The sequence below is a fragment of the Lithobates pipiens genome, unplaced genomic scaffold (assembly GCF_037356315.1).
Source record: "Lithobates pipiens isolate NorthernLeopardFrog02 unplaced genomic scaffold, aLitPip1_a1.2 Scaffold_30, whole genome shotgun sequence".
Taxonomy (NCBI): domain Eukaryota; kingdom Metazoa; phylum Chordata; class Amphibia; order Anura; family Ranidae; genus Lithobates; species Lithobates pipiens.
In genome coordinates, this window is record NW_027507791.1 from 52,253,289 (window position 1) to 52,281,210 (window position 27,922).

General features: G+C 46.8%; 2 protein-coding genes and 1 long non-coding RNA gene across 3 annotated transcripts in view; 1 reads left to right on the forward strand and 2 right to left on the reverse strand.

The window, feature by feature from the left end:
* LOC143942815 (extracellular matrix protein 1-like) overlaps positions 1-448 on the reverse strand; it is a 40,755-nt gene extending 40,307 nt beyond the window's left edge. The window contains exon 1 of the mRNA XM_077464219.1: positions 282-448. Within this exon, the coding sequence (XP_077320345.1) occupies positions 282-339 (58 nt within the window). The 5' untranslated portion in view covers positions 340-448. The remainder of the gene's footprint in view (positions 1-281) is intronic.
* LOC143942819 (uncharacterized) overlaps positions 1-27,922 on the forward strand; it is a 151,566-nt gene that overhangs the window by 59,072 nt on the left and 64,572 nt on the right. The gene's annotated exons all lie outside the window — the stretch shown is intronic.
* On the reverse strand, positions 22,033-27,748 carry LOC143942062 (extracellular matrix protein 1-like). The gene is made up of 3 exons (XM_077463371.1): positions 27,610-27,748; positions 24,133-24,389; positions 22,033-22,361 (listed from the first exon to the last, which is right to left on the reverse strand). Exons 1-3 carry the CDS (start codon positions 27,716-27,718, stop codon positions 22,224-22,226), a joined length of 504 nt encoding a protein of 167 aa, XP_077319497.1. The 5' UTR covers positions 27,719-27,748; the 3' UTR covers positions 22,033-22,223.

Below are 27,922 nucleotides of genomic sequence, written 5' to 3' on the forward strand. Positions count from 1 at the left end.
CTTTTTATTTTATTTATCATTACACAGACTTTTAAAATGATAGAGAGAGATATATATATATATATAGTGTGTGTTTTAAATTATTTATTATTATATTTATATATATTATACACACACAGACTTTGATAGAGATATATGTGTGTGTAGTAGAGCAGTATATTAATATATACATAATATAAAGAACTCAGGGCACTTTGGACCCGAGAAGTTTTAGGTGTCACCGGTGTGACTCAGTAGAAGGGGATGAGGTTGGTAAGGTAAGTACAAAGCGGAGGACTTACCTGCAGAGGCCAGGCCGCACAGGAGGCCGGATAGGATCCACAGCACAGGGGAAGTCATGGTTGCAGAGTGCTGTGCCCAGCTCTCCTCCTCTCTATATATACACTGTGATCCTCCTCCATAGTGTGACTCACTGAGCTCTGCTCTCCTCCTCCTCCTCCTCTCCTCATCACACACAATGCTCTCTGCATGTTTGTATTGGATGTCAGCCTGAGATGATATAAATAAGACCGCTGTGAGCTGTGTGTAACCTGCCCAGGATTCCCTTTATGCCACAGAAGGGGAAATCCCCGATATCGTCACCGATGGTGAATATTACCCCACAAAATGAGCTAGAATCCTACAATCCCAGACCCCAAGGAGGGACATGACGCAGCAAATCCCTATTCCAGTCACCGGATGGGGAGATTTATAGGAAATGTACAGCTGGGTTTGTTTATGTTTTCTTCTTATGATGGTAATTATGGGAGTACCAAAATTCCATGGAATCACCGACAAGTATGGAGCCGTCCAGCCAATACTGGCAGGCGGAGGAGATCCGTTCTCAACACGTTTCCCACATATAGAAGTCATTGCATAAGCTGGTTTAAAGATCAACTGCAGTCTGCTCACATAATTTGTAATAAAAACATCTTTGCCATTCTGAAGCTTCCCTCCAACCACTGTGCATATTATTTTATATATACTGCGATTCTGTACTTGCCAAATATGCTGCAGAAATCTCCCTCCACTGAGTCTGGCTGCAGCCATTTTAAATTGTTTGACCCCCCCCCCCCCCCCCAAAAAAAAATTACAGATCCTGGTCCCTTAACCACTTAAAGCGTAGGCTCACACAAAAATGGAACCTCCGCTTTTCAGAACCCTCCCCCCTCCTCCGGTGTCACATTTGGCACCTTTCAGGGGGTGCAGATACCCATCTAAGACAGGTATTTGCACCCACTTCTGGGCATAGACTCCCGCGGTAGTCTACGCCTCTTTCCATCCCACCGCGCTGTCTGCTGGGACACACACGGGTCCCAGAGACATCAGGGACCATTCGGATTGTGCTGCGCGACTCTCGCATGCGCAGTAGGGAACTGGGAAGTCAAGCCGCAAGGCTTCATTTCCTGATTCCCTTACCGAAGATGGCGGCGGCAGCACCTGAGTACCGAGGGACGGTTCGGCCTCGGGTGCCGACATCGCTGGACCCTGGGACAGGTAAGTAGCCTTATTTTAAAAGTCCGCAGCTGCAGTATTTGTAAAAAAAAAAAAAAATTCACAGGACTGCCGCTTTAAAGACCGAACCTCTTTTTGAGATTATTTGTTTACAAGTTAAAGCGGAGGTCCACCCTAAAATGGACCTTCCGCTCATCGGATTCCTCCCCCCCTCCGGCGCCACGATTGGCACCTTTCAGGGGGGAGGGGGGTGCAGTTACCTGGATAATCCAGGTAACTGCACCCACTTCCGGGCTAGCTCTCTGCGGAAAGGGGCGTACATTACGCCCCTTTCCGCAAGTGCCCGCCCCCTTCCGCAAGTGCCCCGCTGCCTGCTGGGAAACACACAGATCCCAGAGGCAGCGGGGACCGTCCTCATTGCGCAGCGTGGCTCGCGCATGCGCAGTAGGGAACCGGGAAATGAAGCCGAAAGGCTCCATTTCCTGATTCCCATACCCAAGATGGCGGCGGCAGCACTCGAGTGTCGATCTAGAGATCGGCTTCGGGTGCCGACATCGCGGGCGCGCTGGACAGGTAAGTGCCACTATTTTAAAAGTCAGCAGCTGCAGTATTTGTAGCTGCTGACTTTAAAAAAAAAAAAAAAAAACGCGGAGTCCCGGCGGACTCCCGCTTTAAAAACTGTTTTTGTTTTCTTTGCTAGAAAATTACTTAGAACCCCCAAACGTATTCATTTTTCTAACACCCTAGAGATTAAAATGGCGGTCGTTGCAATACTTTTTGTCACACCGTATTTGCGCAGCGGTCTTACAGGCGCACTTTTTTGGGAAAAAAATACACTTTTTTGAATGAAAAAATAAGACCCAACAGTAAAGGTAGCTGCATTTTCTTTTTGTACTGTGAAAGATAATGTTACGCCGAGTAAATTGATACCCAACATGTTACGCTTCAAAATTGCGCCCGCTCGTGGAATGGCGACAAACTTTTACCCTTAAAAATCTCATCGGTGCCGCCTATCAGTGCCCATAACTGCCACATATTAGTGCCCATCATCAGTGCCACCTCATTGGTGCCACCTCATCAGTGCCCATCAGTGCCCATAACTGCCACATGTTAGTGCCCATCATCGGTGCCACCTCATTGGTGCCAATCAGTGCCGCCTATCAGTGCCCATAACTGCCACATATTAGTGCCCATCATCAGTGCCACCTCATTGGTGCCACCTCATCAGTGCCCATCAGTGCCCATAACTGCCACATGTTAGTGCCCATCATCGGTGCAACCTCATTGGTGCCACCTCATCAGTGCCCATAACTGCCACATATTAGTGCCCATCACTGCCCCCAAACAAAGCTCTATTTGTGGGGGAAAAAAATGATAAAATTGCTATTTGGGTACAGTGTAGTATGACCGCGCAATTGTCATTTAAAAAGCAACAGCGCTGAACTCTGAAAATTGGCCTGGGCAGGAAGGAAAGGGGGGGGGGAGTGCCCGGTATTGAATTGGTTAATTGTGTAACCTGGCCCAAATAAAAGTGCCATCACTACTCCATGGGCCTGTATTTAATGAAATAGTTTCTTACTTTGTTTTTCTGCCTCCTTGTAATGTCCTGCTTGAGCTCCTGCACCTCTCCTTTTCCCCCTCACTTCTGTTTGTTTGGAATGAGCAGCGCGGATTGGTTGGTCATGTACACTACAAATTCCATCGTAGGGATTATATGGGACTTTATGGAGGGAAGAGGATGTCTGAGAAGATTTCCCCTTTTCCCCACTCCCCCCCATGTGTCTTTGTCCTTCAATAAGGGCCGGTTCACACTGCGAGCCGCGGCGAGGCGTCTCCGACTTCCTCGCCGCGACTTGCAGGGGGGGTCAGCGGCGACTTGCAGAGGACTTCTGCATAGAAGTCAATGCAAGTCGCCCCCGAAGTCGCCCCGAAGTAGTACAGGAACCTTTTTTCTGAGTCGGAGCGACTCGAGTCGCTCCTCTCAGAACGGTTCCATTGTACTCAATGGGGACAACTTGCGGGAGCGAGGCGAGGCGAGCCGTGTCGCCTCGCCTCGCGCCGCAGTGTGAACCGGCCCTTAAGCTTCAGGTCTGTGAACTCTTCACCCCTTCCTTATCCTTCATCCGTAACCCCCATCACACTGTAAGTAGGTCCCGGGCCAATCACAGCCCAGAGCTCTGTACAGAGGAGACGATCTCTCTGTTTCTTATCCCTGCAAAGCTGGGATAAGAAACAAAAAGATTATTATAAAAAAAAAAAAAGCAGCGCACATTTCACATTGTTAGGCACACAGTTAACCCTTTGATTGCCTTAAATGTTGAAGTATAACTAAAGGCACAATCTTTTTTTTTTTTTTTTTGGATAGAGTGGAGAGGGATTAGAATACCTGTCAGTTTTTATTGCTGTCTGAGCTCCCGTTTCACCCTCGATAGTTGTCCTGTTTACCGTTATCATTGCAAGTGAAAGTAAAAGAAAATCCCACATTTTGGGTTGTCCCCAGAAAAGTAATAGAGGGGGAATCTTGCAAACGGGGACACTAGTTCTGGTGACCTGGGGGTCCCCAAGGATTTACTAAAATGTAAAGTAGTTCCTCTCACTTCCTGTTTGGCGATGGAACAGAAAGTGAAGAGAAATCTCCACAATGGGACACAGATGGTGGGGGAAAAAAAAAATCTGACAGGGGTTATAAACCCTTCTTACTCTATCCAAAATGAAACAAAAAAAAAGTTATGCCTATAGTTCTACTTTAACCCCTTCCAGGACAGTTTTATTAGTACAGTGACAGTGTTTAGTATCACTGATCACTAGTAATGTCACTGTTGATATTGGTAGCAGTTAGTCAGTTCCCACCCCATGTCAGTTAGTGTCAGATTGTCCGCCGCACTATCACAGTCCCATTATAAGTCTGGGGGGATATCAAAACAAATTTTCCAAATACACTACATGGGCATGCTGGACCCTGGGAAAGGTAAGTGTGTGATTATTAAAAGTCAGCAGCTACACTTTTTGTAGCTGCTGAATTTTAAATAGGTGCAACTCCGCTTTAAGTAGGTTCCGTAACACCACATGCAAGAGGTGACTATCCAGGGAACCTAGGTGCCGACTTGCTCGCTCCCCTCAGGGTTGGCAGCAAAGTTGTAACTAGAATCTTCAGGACCCCGGTGCAAGAAACTATGAGGAGCCCCCCTGGCCAAGGGCCCTTCCCTCCGAGCCTTGGGCCTTTTATTATGGTCCCTTCTATGTGTTTTGCAGCGGGCCACCTTTTTGCCATCTTGGGCTCCTCCGGTGGTGGAATGCCAGGGCCTGGTCTCAAGTGAAACTTTGCGACCCTGGTAGTTCCGCCACTGGTGTCAGTAGGTTTTTATTTTAATTTAGATTTTTTTTTTTTACAGTTTTATTTTTTATTATTTTTCTGAATTATTTTTGGTGAGATATCAGGGGTCTAAACAGACCTCTGATGTTTCACCTTTGAGACAGAGAAATCTCTGCACAGAATGAATGAACAGGAATAGCTCTGTACAGAGCTTCCTATTCATTCACAAACTGAAGCATAGTAAATAGTTTACTATGCTTCAGTTATGAATGGACAGAGTCAACGTTCGGTAACCATCACTGATTCTGTCCATTCAGAAAAGAAAGGGACCGGTAAATTACATATTTACCAGCCCCTTCACTGCTCTCCGTCCTGACACCCCCCCCCCCCCCCCCCCAAGCAGTCAGTGGGAGAGGGGAGGGGGAAAGGGGCCAGAGGAGCACACAAGGGTCCAGGGGCAGCAGAAAGAAAAGGAAGCTGGATAGGAGGGGCAATGGGGGCAGCATTTAAAGGAATCAATGCCCTCCATTTTCCTCCAGCAGCTGCTGAAAGCCTGCTTCCGCAGGCATTCAGCGGCTACAGGAGGAAAATGGAGGGGATTGGTTCCTCTATATTCCGACCTCCTATCCAGGTGTACAGTGGAACCGCGCGGGCTCCATGGAGCACAGGGCCGGCTCACAATTGCAACCCCTGTGCTCGCACCTTGGTCGCCTGTGATAAAGGTAAATCCTGGCACGTGCAGGAGAGTATATTGAGTCAGCAATGCTTTCTTTCAGAATATACTGATCAGCAAGCAGAAATTTTCCAACAGGGCAGTTGTGCAAAAGTCAACCCGCCCATAGTGATATAACATCCGCAGGTGGGATCTCCCATCCAGGGCAGGTGTCATATGACGCCCTCGGCACCCGCTGTGTCACTCGGGAGCCGATGCGCGTGCCCCGGCGGCCACGATATAAACACACAGATCCACATCCTGTCAGGAGAGAGAAGACAAATCTTGTGTTCCTAGTCTATAGGAACTGTGATCGGTCTCCTCCCCTAGTCTGTCCCCTCCCCCCACAGTTAGAATCACTCCCTAGGTAACACAGTTAACCCCTTGATCGCTCCCTAGTGTTAACCTCTTCCCTGCCAGTGACATTTCTACAGTAATCAGTACATATGTATAGCACTGATCGCTGTATAAATGTCACTGGTCCCAAAATAGTGTCAAAAGTGTCCAATCTGTCCGCCATAATGTCACAGTCACGATAAAAATCGCTGATCACCGCCATTACTAGTAAAAAAAAATAATAAAAATGCCATAAATCTATCCCCTATTTTGTAGGCGCTATAACTTTTGCGCAAACCAATCAATATACGCTTACTGTGATTTATTTATTTTTTTTAACAAAAATATGTAGAAGAATACATATCTGCCTAAACTGAGGAAAATGTTTTTTTTTTTTTTGTTTTTTTTTATTGGGATATTTAATATAGCAAAAAGTAAAAAAAAAATTATTTTTTTTTCAAAATTGTCGCTCTTTTTTTGTTTATAGCGCAAAAAATAGAAACTGCAGAGGTGATCAAATGCCACCAAAAGAAAACTCTATTTGTGGGGAAAAAAAATGCTAAAAATGTGGGTACAGCGTTGCATGACCGCGCAACTGTCCTTAAAAACGTTACAGCGCTGTGAGCTGAAAATTGGCCTGGGCAGGAAGGGGGGTGAAAATGCTCGGTATTGAAGTGGTTAAAATGGTTCAGGCAAAACCGTGCCTACCTAGACTTCAACTTTAATGATTGATCTACTTTAAAAAGGATCTGATTGACGTTACCTTGAACTTTTTGTACTATAACAGCATAAATAACGGGCTATGAAGGCACAGTTGAAATGGCTGTAATGTGTAGAATAGGCTGGGCAAACCTACATGAGATTAGCCAGCAATCGGCCCTAAACCTGGCATTGTATTCAGGTTTGTAGACCACACGCCGGCTAATCCTATTCTATTTATCCATCATTGTCTCTTGTGTACAGGTGAGGTCTGCAGATCATCCCAAGGTACACAGATCTTTCCAGTAAGTGATGGGTGGGGTCGTCTTTACAAGGAAATGATTGACTTCATTATCCTGCTATGTATATGTAATCTATGTAAACCGCTCGGAGGCCTGGACCTGGCACAAAATCAACAGAGAAACAGGTTTGTAACAGGAGTCTGGTACAGGAACGAAATTGTCTTTACCAGCAAGCCCGCGTTATCAGGAATACTCATTAAAGTGTCTAGAAGGTCAATCATCCATGGTGATATCACTTCCAGGAACAATGGTTCCCATTCACCGCACTCTTCAGTGGGAAATACAATGACTATGAGAGTCACGTGCATTGCCCGCAATGTGGGCTCTTGGGTTCGGTTGCACGTGTTATCCAGAGGGCCACAGTGTAACAGATTGTTCCCATTCAGACAATCGAGGTGAATGAAGGAATCCTTCTTGTAGCGCTATTGGAGACTTCTACGCTCTCAAAATACAGTGATGAAGGACCGCTGCCGATTGGCTGCCTGCCCCGATCCAATGAAGGTTTTCCAACATTCCAATTCGAGAGAAGCCAATCATTAGATCCAGGGCTTTTTTTTCAGCGGGAACGCGGGGGAACGCAGTTTCCGGTGTCCTATCACATACTGGCCCCCATCGGATAGTACGCAGTACACAGGACAACCACATTCCCAAAATGGCTGAAGATGAACGGCGCCTGTGCCGTGAGTCCAGGTTCGAGCCCCACCATCCGAGTGGACATAGAGTTAGAATAAAAAGAGCCGAGCGCAGAGAGGCCGTGCCCGAATCGTGGCGAGCCTGCGAGCGGCCCTCTAATATGTGCAGCCTTATGTCCACTTAGATGGTGGGGCTAGCACCTCGACTCACGGCGCAGGCGCCGTTCATCTTCGGAGATTTTCTGAATCTCCTTCTGCTCTGTACTGCGCAAGCTCTGCGCTTGCGCAGTACGGGGCGCACACTTCTAGATGGCCGGATGCTATATGTCAGAACACGGGCACCTCCAGCACTGAATGGACTGTGTGTAATGGCAAGGGGTGCCGGCGTGGGCTGAAGGGTCTATTGATGCTGGCTGCTGGGCAATCTATTGTTGCTGGAGTGGAATCTTATTTTGAGTGGCGGTCTAGTGTTTCTGGGAGGTCTATTGTTGCTGGGGGGCCAATTATTGCTGGAAGAGATCTACTATTGACAAAGGGGAGTCTATTGGTGCTGGCCACTGGAGAGTCTATTAATTCTAAGTGCTGGGCGATCTATCGTTGCTGGAGCGGATCTATTTTTGAGTGGCGGTCTATTGTTGCTGGTGGGGGATCTATTGTTGCTGGGGGGGCAGTTATTGCTACTAGAGCTACTATTAACAAAGGGGGTCTATTGTTGGTGGCTGCTGGAGAGTCTATTGATGCTGGCGGCATCTGTTGTTGCTGCTGGGGTGGTATTTTGTTGTGGGGGTCCATTGTTGCTGGGGGGTGGTCTATTGTTTTTGATCACATCTATTGTTGCTTTGGCATGGTCTATTGTTGCTGGCTTTGGGGGATCTATTTTACTACTTTTCTTGCCATCTTTAACAAATTCCACACAAATTATTTAGCACCACAAAATGATACTTGGCTCTGTATTCTCTAAAAGGGGCAGTACTGGAAGGTGGGTGGGGGATGAAACCAAGGAACGTTGCTCAGAGGTGGGTAGGGGGTGGAGACAAGAAGTGACTCAGGAGGGGGAGTTCCTGCACCTATTCTCTGAGAAAAAAACAAATGTGGAACTTCCACTTATCTGTCTCTTCCCCCCTCAGGAACCCTTTTCCCCACTTCCAGGGACAGCACTGCGGCAGAAGTTGCCCCCCCCCCCCTTTGTGCTTGCCTAGTGGAGAATCGGCCACCCCCTACAGGTCATATCATAAAAATAGGTGCTTGGGGGGCAGAAAATGTAGCTGTTATGCTGTCGGTCTGTACCAACCTTTTGATTAAGCCCTTTCTGAGTACCCAGCGATGTCTGGAACATATAGCCTTTATAGGGACTTGTGCTACCTTAAAGCGGGAGTCCGCCGGGAGTTCCGCATTTTTTTTTTTAAAAGCCAGCAGCTACAAATACTGCAGCTGCTGACTTTTAAAATAAGGACACTTACCCGCCCAGCGCACCCGCGATGTCGGCACCCGAAGCCGATCTCTCGATCGTCTCTCAGGTGCTGCCGCCGCCATCTTGGGTATGGGAATCAGGAAGTGAAGCCTTTCGGCTAATAAGGATGGTCCCGCTGCCTCTGGGATCCATGTGTTTCCCAGCAGGCAGCGGGGAACTTACGGAAAGGGGCGTAATCTACGCCCCTTTCCGCAGATAGCTATGCCGGAAGTGGGTGCAAATTCCAATGAGCGGAAGGTCCATTTTAGGGTGGACCTCCGCTTTAGGGTTTCTTTCACACTTGTGCAATTTGTCCTGCGAATTGGGACAGCAAAGTCGCATGACAAAGCCGTACCCCATGATCTCCAATGCGTACCATTCATATTTGTGCCACTTCAAGTCGCACCAACTTGAAAGTAGTCCTTGTACTACTTTGGTTCTACTTTGATTGTGAGTTGAGGTCCATAGACCTCAAGTTTACACAGGCAAAACGCGTCAAAATCGTGGTAAAATTGCGTGACTTTCAAGTCGCGGCAGTGTGAAAGGGCCCTAAGTTGGACCCGGTTATGGATTATTGCCACCACTTGTGGAATGGATTTACTGCCTATTATGTACTCTCACTTTGAGAAGGACTCTTTATGGATTTGGCCATCTACCTTAGGCAGGGGTATAGGCAACCTTAGAGAGGTGGAGATCTACCTGGACAACATGGAAGAGATCAAAGATCCCTCTATGGTGCAGCACCTTTTTTATTTATTTTTTTAAAGAAGTTAACTAGCAAGTTCCCAATAAAAAGTAAGGACAAGGATGGCACGGAGGAAACTTAGAAAAATATAATAAAACTAATGTCGCTGTAAAAAATAGAAGTCTAGCCTACCTTCGAAGTTAGGTTCAGTCAGAAATCGTCATTCACTTTACTTCAGTAATAGGTCACCCCCTCAAGTCTGATGCCATCATGAAGGCAAAACATCTGATCCTGCAGGCGGACTTGCTTGATTAGTTTCAGGCCTGGCTGTCTGCTCTGAGTTCTGGCCGTCTTCCCTCCATTTTCCATTGGTGGATTTATCAAACTTTGTCCATTGCAGCCATTGGGACGCCATTAGGCTATCCATGGGAGGCAGAGCATGTCATATCTATATATATATATATATATATATATAATAAAAAGAGAGGAACATTTACAGACATGTGGCTTGATATTGGTGGTGCACTAATTTATTAAATGCTCTATGCTGAATTGCCTTCATTCAGGTAAGATGCTAATACCAGCTTTTTTCTGTTCCTTTTTTGCTACCTCTCTTGAAAAAAAAATGACTGATATGACATTAATGGCCATTTTTTTTTAAATTTGCAGTGACATATTATATTTACGGAGACATCTCTCTCTTGAATAGCTGTCGAAGCATAGTGCGCTCATTTTTATATCTGCTTGCGGGCAGGTGCAGTTAGCCACTTTGCCACTAGGTGGCTCTGTACAAGAATAGGCTACACAAGGTGTTAAGCCCCTTTTTGGTAGAGCCCACCCACATGTGATGTCAGTAGGGAGTCGGCACCCACATATAAGCTAGGTGGGGAGGGGACATAGAGACTCTCGGGGCATGGGAGCTAAACGCCCCCCACATCTTTGAGAAGGAAAGGGAGAAGAATCAGCGTGACAATGGCGAATATTCTCCCGCCATTGTCACACAACTGGGTGGGCTCGAGGCGCAGTGCTCTGCACCCTGAGCCCACCCCTTTTTTTTTTAAAGCCTATTAGAGCCTCAGGCACTAATCACGTGCTTCAAAAAAATAAAAAAAAATAAAACCCATTGGAATCCATGAGTCTAGCATGTAGATTAGGGGGCCGGACGCATGGATAAGGGAGGGTGGCGTTACAGGCCGCCACTGATTTGACACCATAGCACAGAGTGATTGGTGTGTTTTATCATCATACCAAAGTTGATCAGCATAAATGTAAAGAGAATAAAAAGATGCGTAAATTGATGGCGCTATATAAGTACCTTAAATAAATAAACAATACAATTCGTTCTGAGTGGGTGGTGATTCATGGTGAAAGTATACAAGTCCCTGGGGGAACAAACCGCTTCACTGACTAAGCCAAAAAATAAAAGTATATATAAAGCTGTGCAATAAATACACGATATACAGTTTATTATAAAATGCATATCTTGGTTCTACACAGTTATGAATAGATATTGATTTTGAGTAGCTCCAGAACAAAATTTGTCAGTATGTTATTTACCCCACAAGGTGGCAGCATAATTTCGACTGTCAAGAGGTGTTGTGGAATATCGATCAGCCATAACATTATGACCACTGACAGGTAAAGTGACACTAAGTGTCGGTTCACACTAGTGCGATGCGAGAACCCTGCGAATCAACTGCGTGTTTCCGCATCGCACTCGACACGCACGGCAGTTCACACTGCCATATGCGAACTGCTGGGGAGTGTCATTATAAGTTAACGACACCCCCATTTCAGCTCACATATCGCACTGCGAACTGACAGTTCAGACATGAATCGGATCGCATATGTGTGAACACACATGCGATCCGATTCTGGTCCAAACAGAAAAAAGTGTCCTGTGCGTGTTTGGACCGAATGCGGTGCAATATCAGCCATACTATCTATATGGCTGACATCGCACCCGCACAGACATCGCATGTAATGTGAACAGCAGTGCGCTGCGAATTACATGCAATGTCTGCCATCGCGCTAGTGTGAACCGGCACTAATACAATGATCAGTGCTAAACTATTCGCTGGTAAAGTGAATAACATTGATTATGTCATTACAATGGCATCTGAAAGTGGGCCGTGCAATCTGACACTAATGCCGCGTACACACAATCGGACTTTCTGGCGAACCAGAGTCCGTCGGACAATTCGATCATGTGTGGGCTCCAGCGGACTTTTTCTTCCCCAATGTCCGGCAGACCTAGAAATAAGACTGGCTTCAAATTTGTCCGCCGGACTCGGCTTTTACATACATAGTTACATAGTTAGTAAGGTTGAATAAAGACACCAGTCCATCCAGTTCAACCTGGGTGAGTGTCTACAATTGTCCCTATCCCTGTACATTGCACACTCACATTGGTCCCTACCCTCAAGGAGCCCACAATCCAAGGTGCCCATTCATATACTAGGGTCAATTTTGGACAGAAGCCAATTAACCTACCTGCATGTCTTTTGGAGTGTGGGAGGAAACCGGAGTACCCGGAGGAAACCCATGCAGGCACAGGGAGAACATGCAAACTCCAGGAAGGTAGCGTCATGGTTGGGATTAGAACCAGCGACCCTTTTTACTGCTAAGTGAGAGTCTTAACCACTACACCACTGTGCCGCCCAATCCGTTCGTCTGTGTGCTAGTCCAGCGGACTAAAACCGACGCTAGGGCAGCTATTGGCTACTCGCTTTGGACTTCCTTATTCTACATCATCACGTTCAAATCCGTCGGACTTTTGGAGTGATCGTGTGTGGCCAAGTCCGTTCGTTTGAAAGTCCGGCGGACCTCAGCTGCAAAGTCCGCCGGACCAAGTCCATCTAAAAGTCCCGTCGTGTGTACGCGGCATAACTGGCACTGGGTGGGGAGTGACTAACTGACACTGACATCACCAGTGACACTAATACAGTGACCAGTACTAATAATTTACACCGGTAAAATTAATAACATTGATTATGTCATTACAATGGCATCTGAAATTGGGTAGGATATATTAGGCAGCAGGTGAGTTAGTTGTCCCTGAAGTTGATGTGTTGAAAGCAGAAAAAATGGGCAAGCATAAGGATTTGAGCGACTTCAACACGGGCCAAATTGTAACGGCTAAACGACTGGGTCAGAGCAATTAGAAAACTGCAGCTCTTGTGGGATGTTCCTGGTCTGCAGTGGTCAGAATCAACCAAGAGTAGTTCAAAGAAGGAAAACTGGCAAACCTGGTGACAGGGTCGTGGACAGCCAAGGCTCATTAATGTCAGGTGCAGAAAAAAAAAGCTGGTCCGTGTAGCCTGATCCAATAGAAGAGCTCAAATTGCTAAAAAAAAATATATTGTTGGTTCTGATAGAAAAAGGTGTCAGAACACACAGGCATGGGCGTCCACAGGTAGGGGCAAGGGGGGTCAAGTGCCCCCCCCTGGAATCAGGGATCAGATCTTAAATTCAACACAGTTCTATCACTATCGGGGTGACACCATTGTGGTTCTGTCAAGCCCCCCTATCAGTGTAGTGTGACTGCGGGCTCTTTTCCCAGATCAGTCCAGCAGAGAACTCGGCGGCTATCAGGTTTCCCCCGGTCACCACCCCCCCCCTTTCTCCTGTCAGGGAGAAGAGACGACGGCTCTCACCAGGTTCCCCGCCCAGCTTTCTGCCCGCTCTATTCCTTCCCTATTGGCCATAACTGAGGGCCAATCAAAGGAGACTAGGAGAGGAGAGCATCATAGGACTTGTAGTCCCAAAGATTGGTGGCCCCATTTTCCACAGGGAGGAGGCTACAGCTCGATCAAGAGAGAGATTGAGAGACTGCAGCCTGGAAAAAAGCTGAGGGAGAGAGTGCTACAGGAAAAAGAACAAGGAGTGTGCTGGGCAGAAGCCAGAGAGAGCCATGCTGCCCAGCGCCATCATAGAGAGCCACGCTGCCCAGCACTACCAGAGAGAGAAAGACTGAGCCACTACCAGGGTACAGACATACTACACTACTGACCAAATTCGCCCCCGGGGAACCCAGAGTGAGCGATTGTCCAGCCGGAGGGATCGCTGCTGTAGTTTCACTGGGTCTGGTAAGAGGGCCTGTTGGCCATTATCCATTACTTATCCTAGGGACTGTACTACGTTTGCAGTCTCTGACCATGATAATTTGATAATGACATTGTCGAAAAGGGGCGGCTCATGGGTGACCCTAAATTTATGCTCCCCCCTGAAAAAAGTTCTGCGGACGCCCATGCACACAGGGCATCATAGTTTTCTGAACATAGGGTTGTGTAGCCGCAGACCGGGTTAGGGTGCCCATGTTGACCCATGCCCACAGCCAAAAGTGCCTACACTAGGCATGTGAGCATCAGAACTAGACCACAGAGAAATGGAAGAAGGTGGCCTGGACTGATGAATTCAAGAACAGTTTGAGGAACACAACATGTTAAAAGATGTTGACTTGGACTCATAATTCTCCAGATCTCTATCCAATCAGGCATCTGTGGTCCGATCCATGGAGGCCCCACCTCACAACTTACCGGATTTAAAGGATCTGCTACTGACATCTCGTGCCAGATACCACAGCATACCTTCAGAGGTCTAGTGGAGTCCATGCCTGGGCTGGTTATGGTTATGGTGGGAGGGCATAATGTTATGACTGATGGGTGTAGACCAATATTATTTGATATTTTAGCTTGTAATATTTTATGTTGCTATGTTTCTTAGTCCTGAGGAAGAGGGAGTTTTAAGCCCCTGAAAAACATTGACTGCCATAACATGTCCAACTGCTTTGAAGCCAGAGAATACATTAAAAAAAAAAAGTTAAATAATTAAAGTCCTCTCTGATAGTTACATGGTTGGTAAGGTTGAATAAAGACACCAGGCCATCCAGTTCAACCTGATTGAGTGTCTACAATTGTCCCTATCCCTGTACATTGCTACACCCACATCGGTCCCTACCCTCAAGCAGCCCACAATCCAAGGTCCCCATTCATATACTAGGGCCAATTTTTGCACAGAAGCCAATTAACCTACCTGCATGTCTTTGGAGTGTGGGAGGAAACCAGAGTACCCGGAGGAAACCCACGCATGCACAGGGAGAACATGCAAACTGCAGGCAGGCAGTGTCGTGGTTGGGATTCGAACCAGCAACCCTTTTTACTGCTAGGTGAGAGTGCTAACCACTACACCACTGTGCTGATCAAATCACTTGGGTCAAAAAACAGCCTTGTTAAAAATTGATGATTTAATTTCAGCCTGGTGCAGCCTGTGGCTTTTTATATGTCTTTGGTTCTCCACTAGTGAGATCTCCTTACTATTATTTCTGTCCCTGTTCTGTCTTGGAGTTTTAGGATGTTTCCACCCATTTTTGTGGTTTCCAGATCCACCTAGTCTAGTTTGCATAGTATAAAACAAGAAAATCCAGCACAGAAAGGGTGAACCCTCAAAGCAGGGGCCGCGGGAATGCAGACCTGGGCAATGATCTCATCAAGAGATAGAAGAAACTATTAATATTTTCCACTTGACCTCCGGAAGATTTTACCCCCTTCGTGATTAGGGCTTTTTTTTTTTTTGCTACTCACACTGCGCTACTTTAACTGGTAATTGCGCAGTCATACAACACTGAAATTTATATCATTTTTTTCACACAAATAGAGCTTTCTTTTGGTGGTATTTGATCACCACTGGGTTTTTTTATTATATAAATGAAAAATACTGAACTTAAAAAAGGGTCCCAACACTAAATCTTGGGGTACACCACTGATAAACTTAGACCATTCAGAGTCATTAACCACTTCCCACCCGGCCAATGCATATATACGGCCGGGTGGGAGCCGTCTACTCCTGATAGGACGTTCAGGAACGTCATTCAGGAGTAGCGGGATCGCGCACGTGCGCGCCCGCGCAGCGGCGCGATCCCGATGTGCTCGTGTCACCCGGACACGGCACATCTCAGATCGGCAGGAGGGCTCTGTGATTGGCCCTCCTGATCACATGACGGCCGTGTCCAATCACGCCCGTCATGTGATGTAAACAAACAGCCGGTTGCTAGGCAATCGGCTCTCCTCTCCTCACATGGAAGTCACCGCTGAGGAGAGGAGAGCAGAACGCTGCAGCCGGCTGATGATCAGTGAGTATGGGCTGCTTTTTACAGCTTTTTACTCACTGATCATCAGTGTAGTGTACACACACAACACACCACACAGTACAAACACAGTCCCCACATATGTCCCCAAAACACACATGTCCCCAAAACATACATGTCCCCAAATAATAAAAACACATGTCCCTAATAATAAAAACATGTCCCCCACATATGTCCCACTAAAATCACATGTCCCAATGATTATCTGCACACATATGTACGTGATCACCTGCACACATATGTACATGATCATTTGCGTACATATGTCCGTGATCACACAAACCAATTATTATACACTTAACGGAATTTTTTTTACCAAAAACATGTAGCAGAATACATTTTGGCTTAAATTTATGACAAAATTTGATTTTATTGGATTTCTTTTCAAATAGAAAAAAGAAAATATTGTTTTTTTTCCAAATTTCCGCTATTTTTGCGCTTATATCGCAAAAAAAAAAAAAAACGGAGTCGTGAATAAATAACACCAAAATAAAGCTCTATTTGTGCGAACAAAATGATAACAATTTCATTTGGGTACAGTGTAGCATGACCGCGCAATTGTCACTGAAAGCGCGAGAGCGCTAAAAGCTGAAAATTGGGCTGGGAAGGAAGGGGGTGAAAGTGCCCTGTATTGTAGTGGTTAACCACCATCTGAATTTGGTCTTTTAGATGAGGTCTTACTAATGATTTGTACCCAGGGTTCTATCCATTTACAAACTGATTGGTTTGTGTGAAAGTTATAGCATCTACAATACAAATGTATAGTGTGTGTGTATATATATATATATATATATATATATATATATATTTATAGTGGAATTAAAAAAAAAATTATACTTGTATTGGCGGTAATCAGCAAATTATTGATTGGTTGGTAGAGGTTGCTGCCCATCATTGCCACTCGCCCATTGGTTGCTAGAGGTTACTGCACATCATTATCATTCACTAATCGTTTGCTAGAGAGGTTACTTCACATTAATACCATTAACTATTTGATTGCTAGAGGTTACTGCACATTAATACCATTTACTGATTGGTTGCTAGAGAGGTTACTGAACCTTATTACCATTCCCTGATTGGTTGCTAGAGGTTACTACACATTAATACCATTCCCTGATTGGTTGCTAGAGGTTACTGCACATTAATACCATATACTGATTGGTTGCTAGGGAGGTTACTGCTCATTATTACCATTCACTATTTGGTTGCTAGAGGTTACTGCACATTAATATAATTTACTGATTGGTTGCTAGAGAGGTTACTATGCATTATTACCATTCCCTGCTTGGTTGCTAGAAGTTACTGCACATTAATACCATTCCCTGATTGGTTACTGCACATTAATACCATTTTCCGATTGGTTGCTAGAGGTTAATGCACATTATTACCATTCAGTATTTGGTTGCTAGACAGCTTATTGCGCATGATTACCATTCACTATTTGGTTGCTAGAGGTTACTGCACATTAATACAATTTCCTAATTGGTTGCTAGTGGTTACTGCACGTTAATACCAAATACTGATTGGTTGCTAGAGAGGTTACTGCACATTAACACCATGCACTAATTGCCAGCAACTTACCCTGTGTCCTCCTGCAAGTTTACTGCAAGTCAATAACGTGGGTCCTGCCCGCGCTATTAATCTCCTTCCTGCTGACAAGTGAAGGGAGAGAAGAATCCACACACAGCCCAGTCTGTGGTTTGATCTCCGCGCTACTGCCCGAAGAAGTGGGGGGGGGGCGTGAACGAGGGGAATACAGAACCACTCTGTCTCCCTACTTGTCACAGGATCTCCAGTACTAAAAGAGGGATAAGAACGACTTGTGGCACGTACAGCCCACAGCAGCTGTGCCCATCTCTTGTCATAGCATAGCCGCTTGAATTAACGGGTTTGGAGAGCAAGCGGGGGGGGTTGGCTGCACCTGCTACATGTCGAAAAATATTTGCGGCTAACGTGTGCTCAGGGGGCAGCTGAAATGGGCCCACAACAATGATAGGGCCTGCATTAAAGACGGCCCTGTGCGGTGGACAATCTGACACTAACGTGCACTGGGTGGGAACTGACTAATTGACACTGGCATCACCAGTGACACTAATATAGTGAGCAGTACTACTAATAATATGCACTGTCACTGTACTAATCTGTATATATCTTACATTCCCATACTTTGTGTGAGTATAATTTTTATTTTATTTTTAATAACTGTTGAGGAATGGAGGGTTTAGGAAGAATGTACTAGGCCCTGGTGTCAACAAGGTGTTGAAAACCACTGCTATAACCTGCTACAGGGACTGTTTGGGATATCATAATCTAACTTCTGCTATTAGCCTACCCTTGGATCCAGTGCTCCGCTAACACATACCAACACAATATGAAAAGATAGAGCTAAGTGTAGTGTTTTGAATCAAGGTATATTGCAATGTTGCAATGTTGAGTGATAGGCAGAGAACCAGAGTGATGGGCAGAGACTTCCTCTGAGACTGAGCTCCAGTTGTCACTAAGGGCACCACCCTTAGTATGCCACTGCTCTGCTACTGTTTGCCATTACTTTGCTGTACATCACATGACAATAAGTGTCCCTTTTGTTCCGAACTGACTCTAGGCTCACCCTCCAGGGCCCAGGCTCTCCCTCAGTCCATGTTCTTTCTTCCTGAATCCATGCTCCCCCTCTTATAGTTCAGGGCCTCCTCCACTCTCCTGTCCTCTAGTCTAGTCTAGGGCCTCTGCTCAACACACAATTCTCCTAGTCCAGGAACTCCATTCCACACACCAGGTCTTGTAGTCCAGGGCCTCCCCCGCCCTCCTGTCCTCTAGTCCAGGGCCTCTATTCCCAGAAGTTTGCCCCACACACCAGGCTTTGTAGTCCAGGGCCTCCTGTCCTCTAGTCTAGGCTTTCTGCTCCACACACATTTCTCCTAGTCCAGGAACTTTGCTCCACACATCAGGTCTTCTAGACCAGAGTCTCCTCCACCCTCCTGTCCTCTAGTCTAGGGCCTCTGTTCCACACACATTTCTCCTAGTCCGGGAACTTTTCTCCACACATCAGGTCTTGTAGACCAGAGCCTCCTCCATCCTCCTGTCCTCTAGTCTAGGCTTTCTGCTCCACACACATTTCTCCTAGTCCAGGAACTTTGCTCCACACATCAGGTCTTGTAGACCAGAGCCTCCTCCACCCTCCTATCCTCTAGTCTAGGGCCTCTGTTCCACACACATTTCTCCTAGTCCAGGAACTTTTCTCCACACATCAGGTCTTGTAGACCAGAGCCTCCTCCACCCTCCTATCCTCTAGTCTAGGGCCTCTGTTCCACACACATTTCTCCTAGTCCAGGAACTTTTCTCCACACATCAGGTCTTGTAGACCAGAGCCTCCTCCACCCTCCTGTCCTCTAGTCTAGGGCCTCTGTTCCACACACATTTCTCCTAGTCCAGGAACTTTTCTCCACACATCAGGTCTTGTAGACCAGAGCCTCCTCCACCCTCCTGTCCTCTAGTCTAGGGCCTCTGTTCCATGCACATTTCTCCTAGTCCAGGAACTTTGCTCCACACATCAGGTCTTGTAGACCAGAGCCTCCTCCACCCTCCTGTCCTCTAGTCTAGGGCCTCTGTTCCACACACATTTCTCCTAGTCCAGGAACTTTGCTCCACACATCAGTTCTTATAGTCCAGGGCCTCCTCCACCCTCCTGTCCTCTAGTCCAGGGCCTCTATTCCACACAGACATTTCTCCTAGTCCAGGAACTTTGCTCCACACATCAGGTCTTGTAGACCAGAGCCTCCTCCACCCTCCTGTCCTCTAGTCCAGGGCCTCTATTCCACACAGACATTTCTCCTAGTCCCGAAACAGGCCTTGAAGTCCAGGGCCTCCTGTCCTCTTGTCTAGGGCCTCTGCTCCACACACATTTCTCCTAGTCCAGGAAATTTGCTCCACACACCAAACCTTATACTCCAGGGCTTCCTGTCTAGAGCCTTTGCTCCACACACATTTCTCCTAGTCCAGGATCTCTTCTGCACACCCCCTGTCCTAGTCCAAGGCCTCCTCTGCACAGTTACCCCCCCCCCCCCCAGTCCAGAAACTCTGCTATATACTCCCCCTCTTTCCTTTTCTCCTTGTCCAGGGGTCTTCTCCACACATACCCCCGCACCTAATTCAGAGCTTCCAGGCAGTGTAAGGTACTTTCGCAGATAAGGCACACATCAGTAGGATAGTGTGTGAGCAGGACTTATGCAGGAGGAGGATGACTTTACTCTGCTCCTCCTGCATGTTGTCCTGGCAGCGTTCTGTTTTAGTTGAGTGGGTGGGTTTTGTACCAGCAATAAATCACCTTGCTCCTTCCATCCACCACACACGGAAAAGGTTTCAGCAAGATTGCAGCTACTATTGCTTAGGTATCCTGCTGGACTAGCCAGCCAAGCTGCTGCTGCAACAGCTGAGTGTTGGGTAGGCTAGGGTTGCCACCTGTCCAGGATTCACCCAGACAGTTGGGGTTTGGAATCTTGTGTCCGGGTTTCAGTCTGCCTGAAACCCGGACACATTATTTAGACTGGGCTGTGGCTCCCCAAGTAACTGAGATACAGTGGAACCTTGGATTACAAGCATAATCCGCTCCAGGAGAATGCTTGTATTTCAAAACACTCCCCATAGAAGTCAATGGAAATGAAGATAATTCATTCTACATTGACTTCTATTGCATCCAATACCGCATGTGGTCAGAGGTGGGAGGGGTTGCTGAAAATACTTGGGGACAGCTCGGCTGAACTCGGAAAGCCTCGGAAACACTCGGGAACTCAGTATTTTCGAGTATTTCCAAGCGGCTCCGAACGGTTCCGAACTGTTCCAAGTGTCACTGGTGCCCCCCGCGCCTCTGGCGAAATGCGGTACTGCACACCCCATTAGCTTGAATTCTCCTCGTTTTGCGAGACAACGCTCGCAAACCGAGTCAGAATGAAAAAAAAAAAAAGTTAAAAAGTTGCTCGTCTTTCAAAACGCTCGTTAGCCAAGGTTCCACTGTAGTCACCCAAAAATCTGTTTCCTATTCGGGAGCTGCAGGCCGCTGTCTGGAGGGGGGGGGACAGGTTTGGCATCACGGGGGGGGCATGATGTCACAAAGGGCAGTTTGGCCACACCCACTGTTTGCCGCAGCGTGCTGCATTACCACCACTCTCCTTGGGGGCACTCAAAGGTGTTAAAAGTCTTTTATAATCCTATAGTGTATACTACGAAAAGGAATGTACCCTGTGCCGCTAAAGTGTTCGGGATTGACTTGAAGAAAAGGTGGCAACCTTAGGGTAGGCAGCTACAGCTCAGTGTGGAACATGCACTAGCTCTACTGAGTTGATTGGCTGGCTGCGGCACCCTCAGAATTTCCACCAGCTTATCAGCTAAGAAGGTAGATGCTGGAGCCCATTAGGGAAAAGTTGCTGTCCTTTGCAATAAAAGGTGTAAATACACCCCTAGAGTAAAATGGAAGTCCCGAATACTGAAGGGTGGATGTCGATGGTGTCAGGGCTGGTGCAAGGATTTTTGACACCCTAGGCGAAACCTAATTTTGCTGCCCCCCTGGCTCCACCCCCTTTCCTCTGCCCATGTATGCCACACCTTTTTAATGAAGCGCCCATCAATGCAGCCTTACCAGCGCCCATCAATGCAGCCTACCAATGCCCATCAATGAATGTTTACTTGCTTCCATTCATTCGGGAGTCGGGCTGCACCTCTGACACTATGTGCGAAGGTGGCTGCCTGCTGATGCTGAGACTTAGTTGCTTGCTGCAGAGAGAAGAGAGTAGGAACACCAATGGCCCGGCGCCCCCAGGCAGAAGTGCGCCCTAGGCGGCTGCCTAGTTTGCCTAGTGGTAGCACTGGCCCTGGATGGTGTAACCCCTTAAAGGGGGAATGTTTGATTTGACTTCTAATATACATGGGTGAGTACCAGAGGTGATCACACATGTTGATCACAGTGTGGTGAAGCACAAGAGTGAGTTTGAAGTGGATCACAGGACTTGTTTTGGAGCACAAGATTTGAATAGTTTCATTATACTATGGACTTGGACCTTTCACTGTTAGCAGAACTATCAGTTATTTAGTATATCTGGAGCGTGCAAAATATAGCGCAGCTCTGCATAGTAACCAGTCAACGTCCACGTTTTATTGTCAAAGCTTAATTGAACAAGCTGAAGTTGGAAGCTGATTGGCTACCATGCAGAGCTGCACCAGATTCTGGGTGCTCCGGGTTTAGTAAATATTCCCCTCGATGTGTTGGTGATTATGAGTTGAAGAGCATTTTTTTTTTTTTACATTGAGACACACAAGTAGGACATTTTGCATATATTTTTGAGTACAGTAGATCATTTATTATTGGGTTATTTAGTTATTTGAAAATCACATGTTCTTCGTATTCTATGTTAGCAGCACTGCACTCATTAGAGATACAGTTATGGTGTGGGGACACATGGCAGTTTTGACTAACTGCTAATTGTTCTTATAATCACTTTACGTTATCCTGAGTTTTTTTGCACTTATTAGCTGTTGTAGTTGGAGTTGGGGGCGTCATTACTGAAGCAGGTCTTCCTCTGTTCACCAGTCTTCTTGCAGCAGTGATATTGGCGGGTCATTGTTGTAAACTCCTCCATGCAGAAATTGTCCATGGCATTCTCCCACTAAAAGAGAGCAGATAGTTATTATTACAACTTGGTGAAAGTATAGTCGTTTTTGGTCAATTTTATTACAGTATTCTTTTGAGCATTCAAAAATTGATCTTTATTTTTATCTAAGCCTTTACGTACAGTATACTATGCATGGCCATTTGTGGATACCTTGTAGGCAGAGATAAACTATGGATGGGGGTGTAGAGGTGAGTTGTGGACTTGGGGGTGTGGGGAAAAGGTGACATGTTGATAGGGGGTAAAAAAGGCAGGGGGGGGGGGAGAATGCTATGGTGAGCTGTGAAAGGAGAGGGGGATGTAAACTGTGGAGGGGTAAGGGGTAAGAAGATGCACTGAGGAGGGACAAGTGAGTTGTGGATGGGGGGGGGGGAGGGGTGTTAGCTGTGGAGGGGAAAGGGGTGAGAAGATGCGCTGGGGAGGGACAAGGTGAGTTGTAGATGGGGGGGGGAAGGGGTGAGAAGATGTGCTGGGGATGGAGAAGGTAAGTTGTGGATGGAGGGGGGGGGGGGTGGAATGTGAGCTGTGGAGGGGGAAGGGATGAGAAGATGCGCTGGGGAGGGAGAAGGTGAGTTGTGGATGGGGGGGGAACGTGAGCTGTGGAGGGGGGAGGGGTGAGAAGATGCGCTGGGGAGGGAGAAGGTGAGTTGTGGATGGGGGGGACGTGAGCTGTGGAGGGGGAAGGGGTGAGAAGATGCGCTGGGGAGGGAGAAGGTGAGTTGTGGATGGTGGGACGTGAGCTGTGGAGGGGGAAGGGGAGAGAAGATGTGCTGGCGAGGAACAAGGTGAGCTGTGGAGGGGGGGTGAGAAGATGCGCTGGGGAGGGACAAGGTGAGTTGTGGATGGGGGGGTGTGAGCTGTGGAGGGGGAAGGGGTGAGAAGATGGGCTGGGGAGGGAGAAGGTGAGTTGTGGATGGGTAGGTTGGGGGGGGGGAGATGATGATGATGAGTTTTGGATAGGTGCGGGGGAGAAGATGAGTTGTTTGGGGGGGGGGTGAAGGTTTATCTGTGGATGAGGAGGGAGAAGGTGATGTGTTACAGAGCTGAGTTGTGGATCGGGGTAGAAGGTCACATGGGGGGAGAAGGTGAGATGTGGATGGAGGGGGGGGGTTGGAAAGGATGCGTTGTGGAAAGGTGGAAGGGGGGAAAAGAAGATGAGTTGTGCATGAGGAGGTGGTATGTGGACCGGGGGGTACAGATAGGGTTGCCACTTGTCTGGGATTCACCCGGACAGTCCGGGTTTTGAATCATATGTCTGGGTTTCAGTCTGCAGACCGGGCTGTGGCTCCCCAAGTAACCAAGATAGTCACTCACAAATCTGTTGCCATCTAGGAGGTGCAGTCAGCTGCCTGAGGGCAGGTTTGGCATCGCTGGGGGGGGGGGGGGGGGCAGGGTGATGAATATAGCAAGACCCCCACCGTTCCCTGTGGCACGCTATGCGCACTGCATTACTACTCTCCTTGGGTCACACTAAGGTGTCCCAGGCCGCTAAAGTGCTTGGGTTTGGCTTGAAGAAAAGGTGGCAACCCTAGTTACAGAGGTGAGTCGTGGGGTGGGGGGTAAGTAAAAGTAAAAGTAAAGAGGTGTGCATAGGTGAGCGATAGGTGGTTGCTGGGGGGACAGCAAAGCATACGGAGTTCAGTGACCAAGACTATGTGCTGTATGGCACAGCATGCAGGGTGCTCAGTGGTTGGGATTTTGTAACTTGTATATTACATAATCCGTACCACTGGATGCTGGATGGAGAACGAACATAACGGCAACTTACCACTTTCACTGCACAGCTCAGTTTATCAGACTGACTGCAGCACCTGGAGTATCCCGTCTCTACACTGTTAATGGCGTCCCCTTGTCTGCTGAGGTGAGTGAACCCCGACTGAGGTAGGTTCTTGGCACTATAGTTCACTATTGGTCGGGTTTTCCTGCAGATATTGCCGATATTGGCTCCGGTGGGTTTCCCTGGAGGAAACTCTTTCAGGTTGCCGAAGAAAGGTGGACCACCCTGGACCAGATGAGGAAGGCCAACTACGAGAGGATGTACAACAATATTAGGAGCAATCACAACATATAAATAAAACCGTGGAATGCTAACGCAAAGTAATATGAAGATATCGCAATTAAATTATTTTCTCTCCCAGGTCAAATGTTTTTTCAATCATTCAAGTGAATCAGGAAAATGATATATTATGGCCACTAGATGGAGCTGGCGATCACAGTATATACGTACTTTTTTTTTAATGATCTTAAAGTGGCCATAATGCTGAATTTTCCTAATTCATTCAATCCTGTATCAATGAAGAACATTTGCCCTGCAGAGAATATAGCCTAGTAACATTCGTATTTGCTCATAATTGCACAAAACACGTGTACATGCAGTTTCACTGGTATGAATAACTCTTTTTTTTTTTTTAAGAAATATACCCCTAAGGATTCTCGCATCAACATGGTGAGGGCCTCCAAGGTTTACGGCTGATGTGGCGAAAACAAACTTTTTGTTTTCTCAGCATCTTCTCCTGTTCTGGGTTCAAAAGCATGGAGGCTTTGTTGAGCTTTTGGGCCCATCCATAAGGGACACCCCCCTAATCTCTATGCGCCCAGCCCCTAATCTCCATGCGGGGAGCTGGACGCATAGCATTCTCCAGGGTTTATTTTTTTGCAAAGCACATGATTAGAGCCGGAGGCTCTACTTGGCTTCAAAAAAGGTGGGCTTGGGGTGGTTCCCCCCCACCCCAAAATAAAAATGGAGCAACGGCCGCCACTGGCTTTGGGTGGGGTAAAGCCTCCATTTGTGGGTTCATTTTAGCTGGTAGGCAGACCTCATTATTGGTTTTAGCTGTACACAGGCCTTCATAGATGTGTGAGGGCTCTTTCTCTCTGCTCTGGAAGCCCAATGCCGGGTGAAAAGACTGAGTGCCGACAAAACACTAAACAAAAGGTACTGCCAGTTTGTTTTGGGGAACACATTAGGGGACGTCCTGTTAGTCAGGAACTGAGCGGAGTTTAGTTAGTGGCTCAGATGAGAATATTTTAGAATAGTTTAATTTAAGGCCGGGTTTATTTAAGGCCGGGTTTATTTAAGGCCGGGTTTATTTAAGGCCGGGTTTATTTAAGGCCGGGTTCATTTAAGGCCGGGTTCATTTAAGGCCGGGTTTATTTAAGGCCGGGTTCATTTAAGGCCGGGTTCATTTAAGGCCGGGTTCATTTAAGGCCGGGTTCATTTAAGGCCGGGTTCACATATATGCGGCTGCGGTTTGCAGTCCAAGGTCCGCTGCGTTTCTGTTCAGGATCACATTTTTATCTGCATTCGCACCTGGACTGAACCCAAATACTCAACACCATGGCCGCCCCAGGCCCAGGCATGTGTGAACCTGCTCCATTGAGAACCGATCACATTCACATGTTATGCGAATTGGATGCGGTTAAAAACGCATCCAATTCTCACATATATGTGATCTCAGCCTTATGCTATGGACTTGTCCTTACCAGCAACGGCGGTGGCAGCACCCGACCGCCGATGGAAACATCGGCTGCGGTGCCGTCATTGCTGGGTTCCAGAACAGGTAAGTGTCCTAATAATAATAATACGTCAGCGGCTACGGGGTGTGTAGCTGCTGACTTAAAATTTTTGAAGGGGGAGGCCGGAACACCGCTTTAAGGGCTTTTAAATTAAATTTGAGTCACTGATGTTTTTAGCAAATGCTCTGACAAATTTTTTTTTTATTTTTCCACATAAACGTTTGAGCAAAAACAAAAACTACCCATGTATGCCTAGTTTTAGAGGAGTAGGAATGGTGAGAAGTTGGGTCGGGTTTTTATTGCTATAAAAGATATGTTCCTCCCACAATTATACCTCTCGCCTTGTGATGTCATCCGCGTGTGGCCAGTGGTGACACCGTTTGACACAAAGCATGGGGAAAGGCCAACACACACAAATACAGTATATATATAAATATATATATAAATTTGTATATTTATCTATATATATATATATATATATATATATATATATATATATATATATATACACACATCTATATATAATATTACAGTATTTGCCACTGCGCACATACCCAATAGTGAATGGGCCCGGGTGCTCACTAACACATGCAGTACATACAATCCAAAGGAACATAAAGGTGGCGCTAAGGGGTCTTGAAAGGTGGTAAGGTAGGTACAAAGTGGAGGTGAGGTTGGTATGGTGAGTTCAAAGCGGAGATGAAGTGGGTATGATAAGTTCAAAGCGGAGATTAGGTGGATAAGGCAAGTACAAAGCGGAGATGAGGTGGATAAGGCAAGTACAAAGCGGAGATGAGGTTGGTAAGGCAAGTACAAAGCGGAGATGAGGTTGGTAAGGGCAAGTACAAAGCGGAGATGAGGTTGGTAAGGCAAGTACAAAGCGGAGATGAGGTTGGTAAGGCAAGTACAAAGCGGAGATGAGGTTGGTAAGGCAAGTACAAAGCGGAGATGAGGTTGGTAAGGCAAGTACAAAGCGGAGATGAGGTTGGTAAGGCAAGTACAAAGCGGAGATGAGGTTGGTAAGGCAAGTACAAAGCGGAGATGAGGTTGGTAAGGCAAGTACAAAGCGGAGATGAGGTTGGTAAGGCAAGTACAAAGCGGAGATGAGGTTGGTAAGGCAAGTACAAAGCGGAGATGAGGTTGGTAAGGCAAGTACAAAGCGGAGATGAGGTTGGTAAGGCAAGTACAAAGCGGAGATGAGGTTGGTTTGGTAAGTACAAAGCGGAGACGAGGTTGGTTTGGTAAGTACAAAGCAGAGATGAGGTTGGTAAGGTAAGTACAAAGCAGAGATGAGGTTGGTAAGGTAAGTACAAAGCGGGATGAGGTTAGTAAGGTAAGTACAAAGCGGAGATGAGGTTGGTTTGGGAAGTACAAAGCGGAGATGAGGTTGGTTTGGGAAGTACAAAGCGGAGATGAGGTTGGTTTGGGAAGTACAAAGCGGAGATGAGGTTGGTAAGGTAAGTACAAAGCGGAGATGAGGTTGGTAAGGCAAGTACAAAGCGGGGATGAGGTTGGTTTGGTAAGTACAAAGCGGAGATGAGGTTGGTAAGGCAAGTACAAAGCGGAGATGAGGTTGGTAAGGTAAGTACAAAGCGGAGATGAGGTTGGTAAGGCAAGTACAAAGCGGAGATGAGGTTGGTAAGGCAAGTACAAAGCGGAGATGAGGTTGGTAAGGCAAGTACAAAGCGGAGATGAGGTTGGTAAGGGAAGTGCATAGTTAAGGTCTTACCTGCACAAGCCAGGCACAGGAGGTTGATCCACATGGGAGTCATGGTTGCAGAGTGATTGTGTCCCGGGGCTCTCCTCCTTGGTATATAAACCCTCCGATCCTCCCACATACTATGACTCGATGACTATGCTCCTCCCTCCTCTATTCATCACACACAATGCTCTCAGCATGTTTATATTGGATGTCTATCTGAGATAGACACAACAAAAAAAAGGAATAAACTGTGAACAATCCCGACTGTTTTTGCTGATGGCGAATCTTATCCAACCAGATTAGATACGGGGAGTAAATCCATTTGTTTTGAATGAACGGT

Excerpts from the sequence above, each read along its gene's own strand:
- LOC143942062 (XM_077463371.1), bottom strand. The coding sequence starts at position 27,718 with ATGTGGGAGGATCGGAGGGTTTATATACCAAGGAGGAGAGCCCCGGGA. Across the intron at positions 24,390-27,609 it reads CCTGTGCCTGGCTTGTGCAG|TTGGCCTTCCTCATCTGGTC; the intron begins GTAAGACCTTAA and ends ATCCTCTCGTAG. Across the intron at positions 22,362-24,132 it reads TGAGCTGTGCAGTGAAAGTG|TGGGAGAATGCCATGGACAA; the intron begins GTAAGTTGCCGT and ends GCTCTCTTTTAG.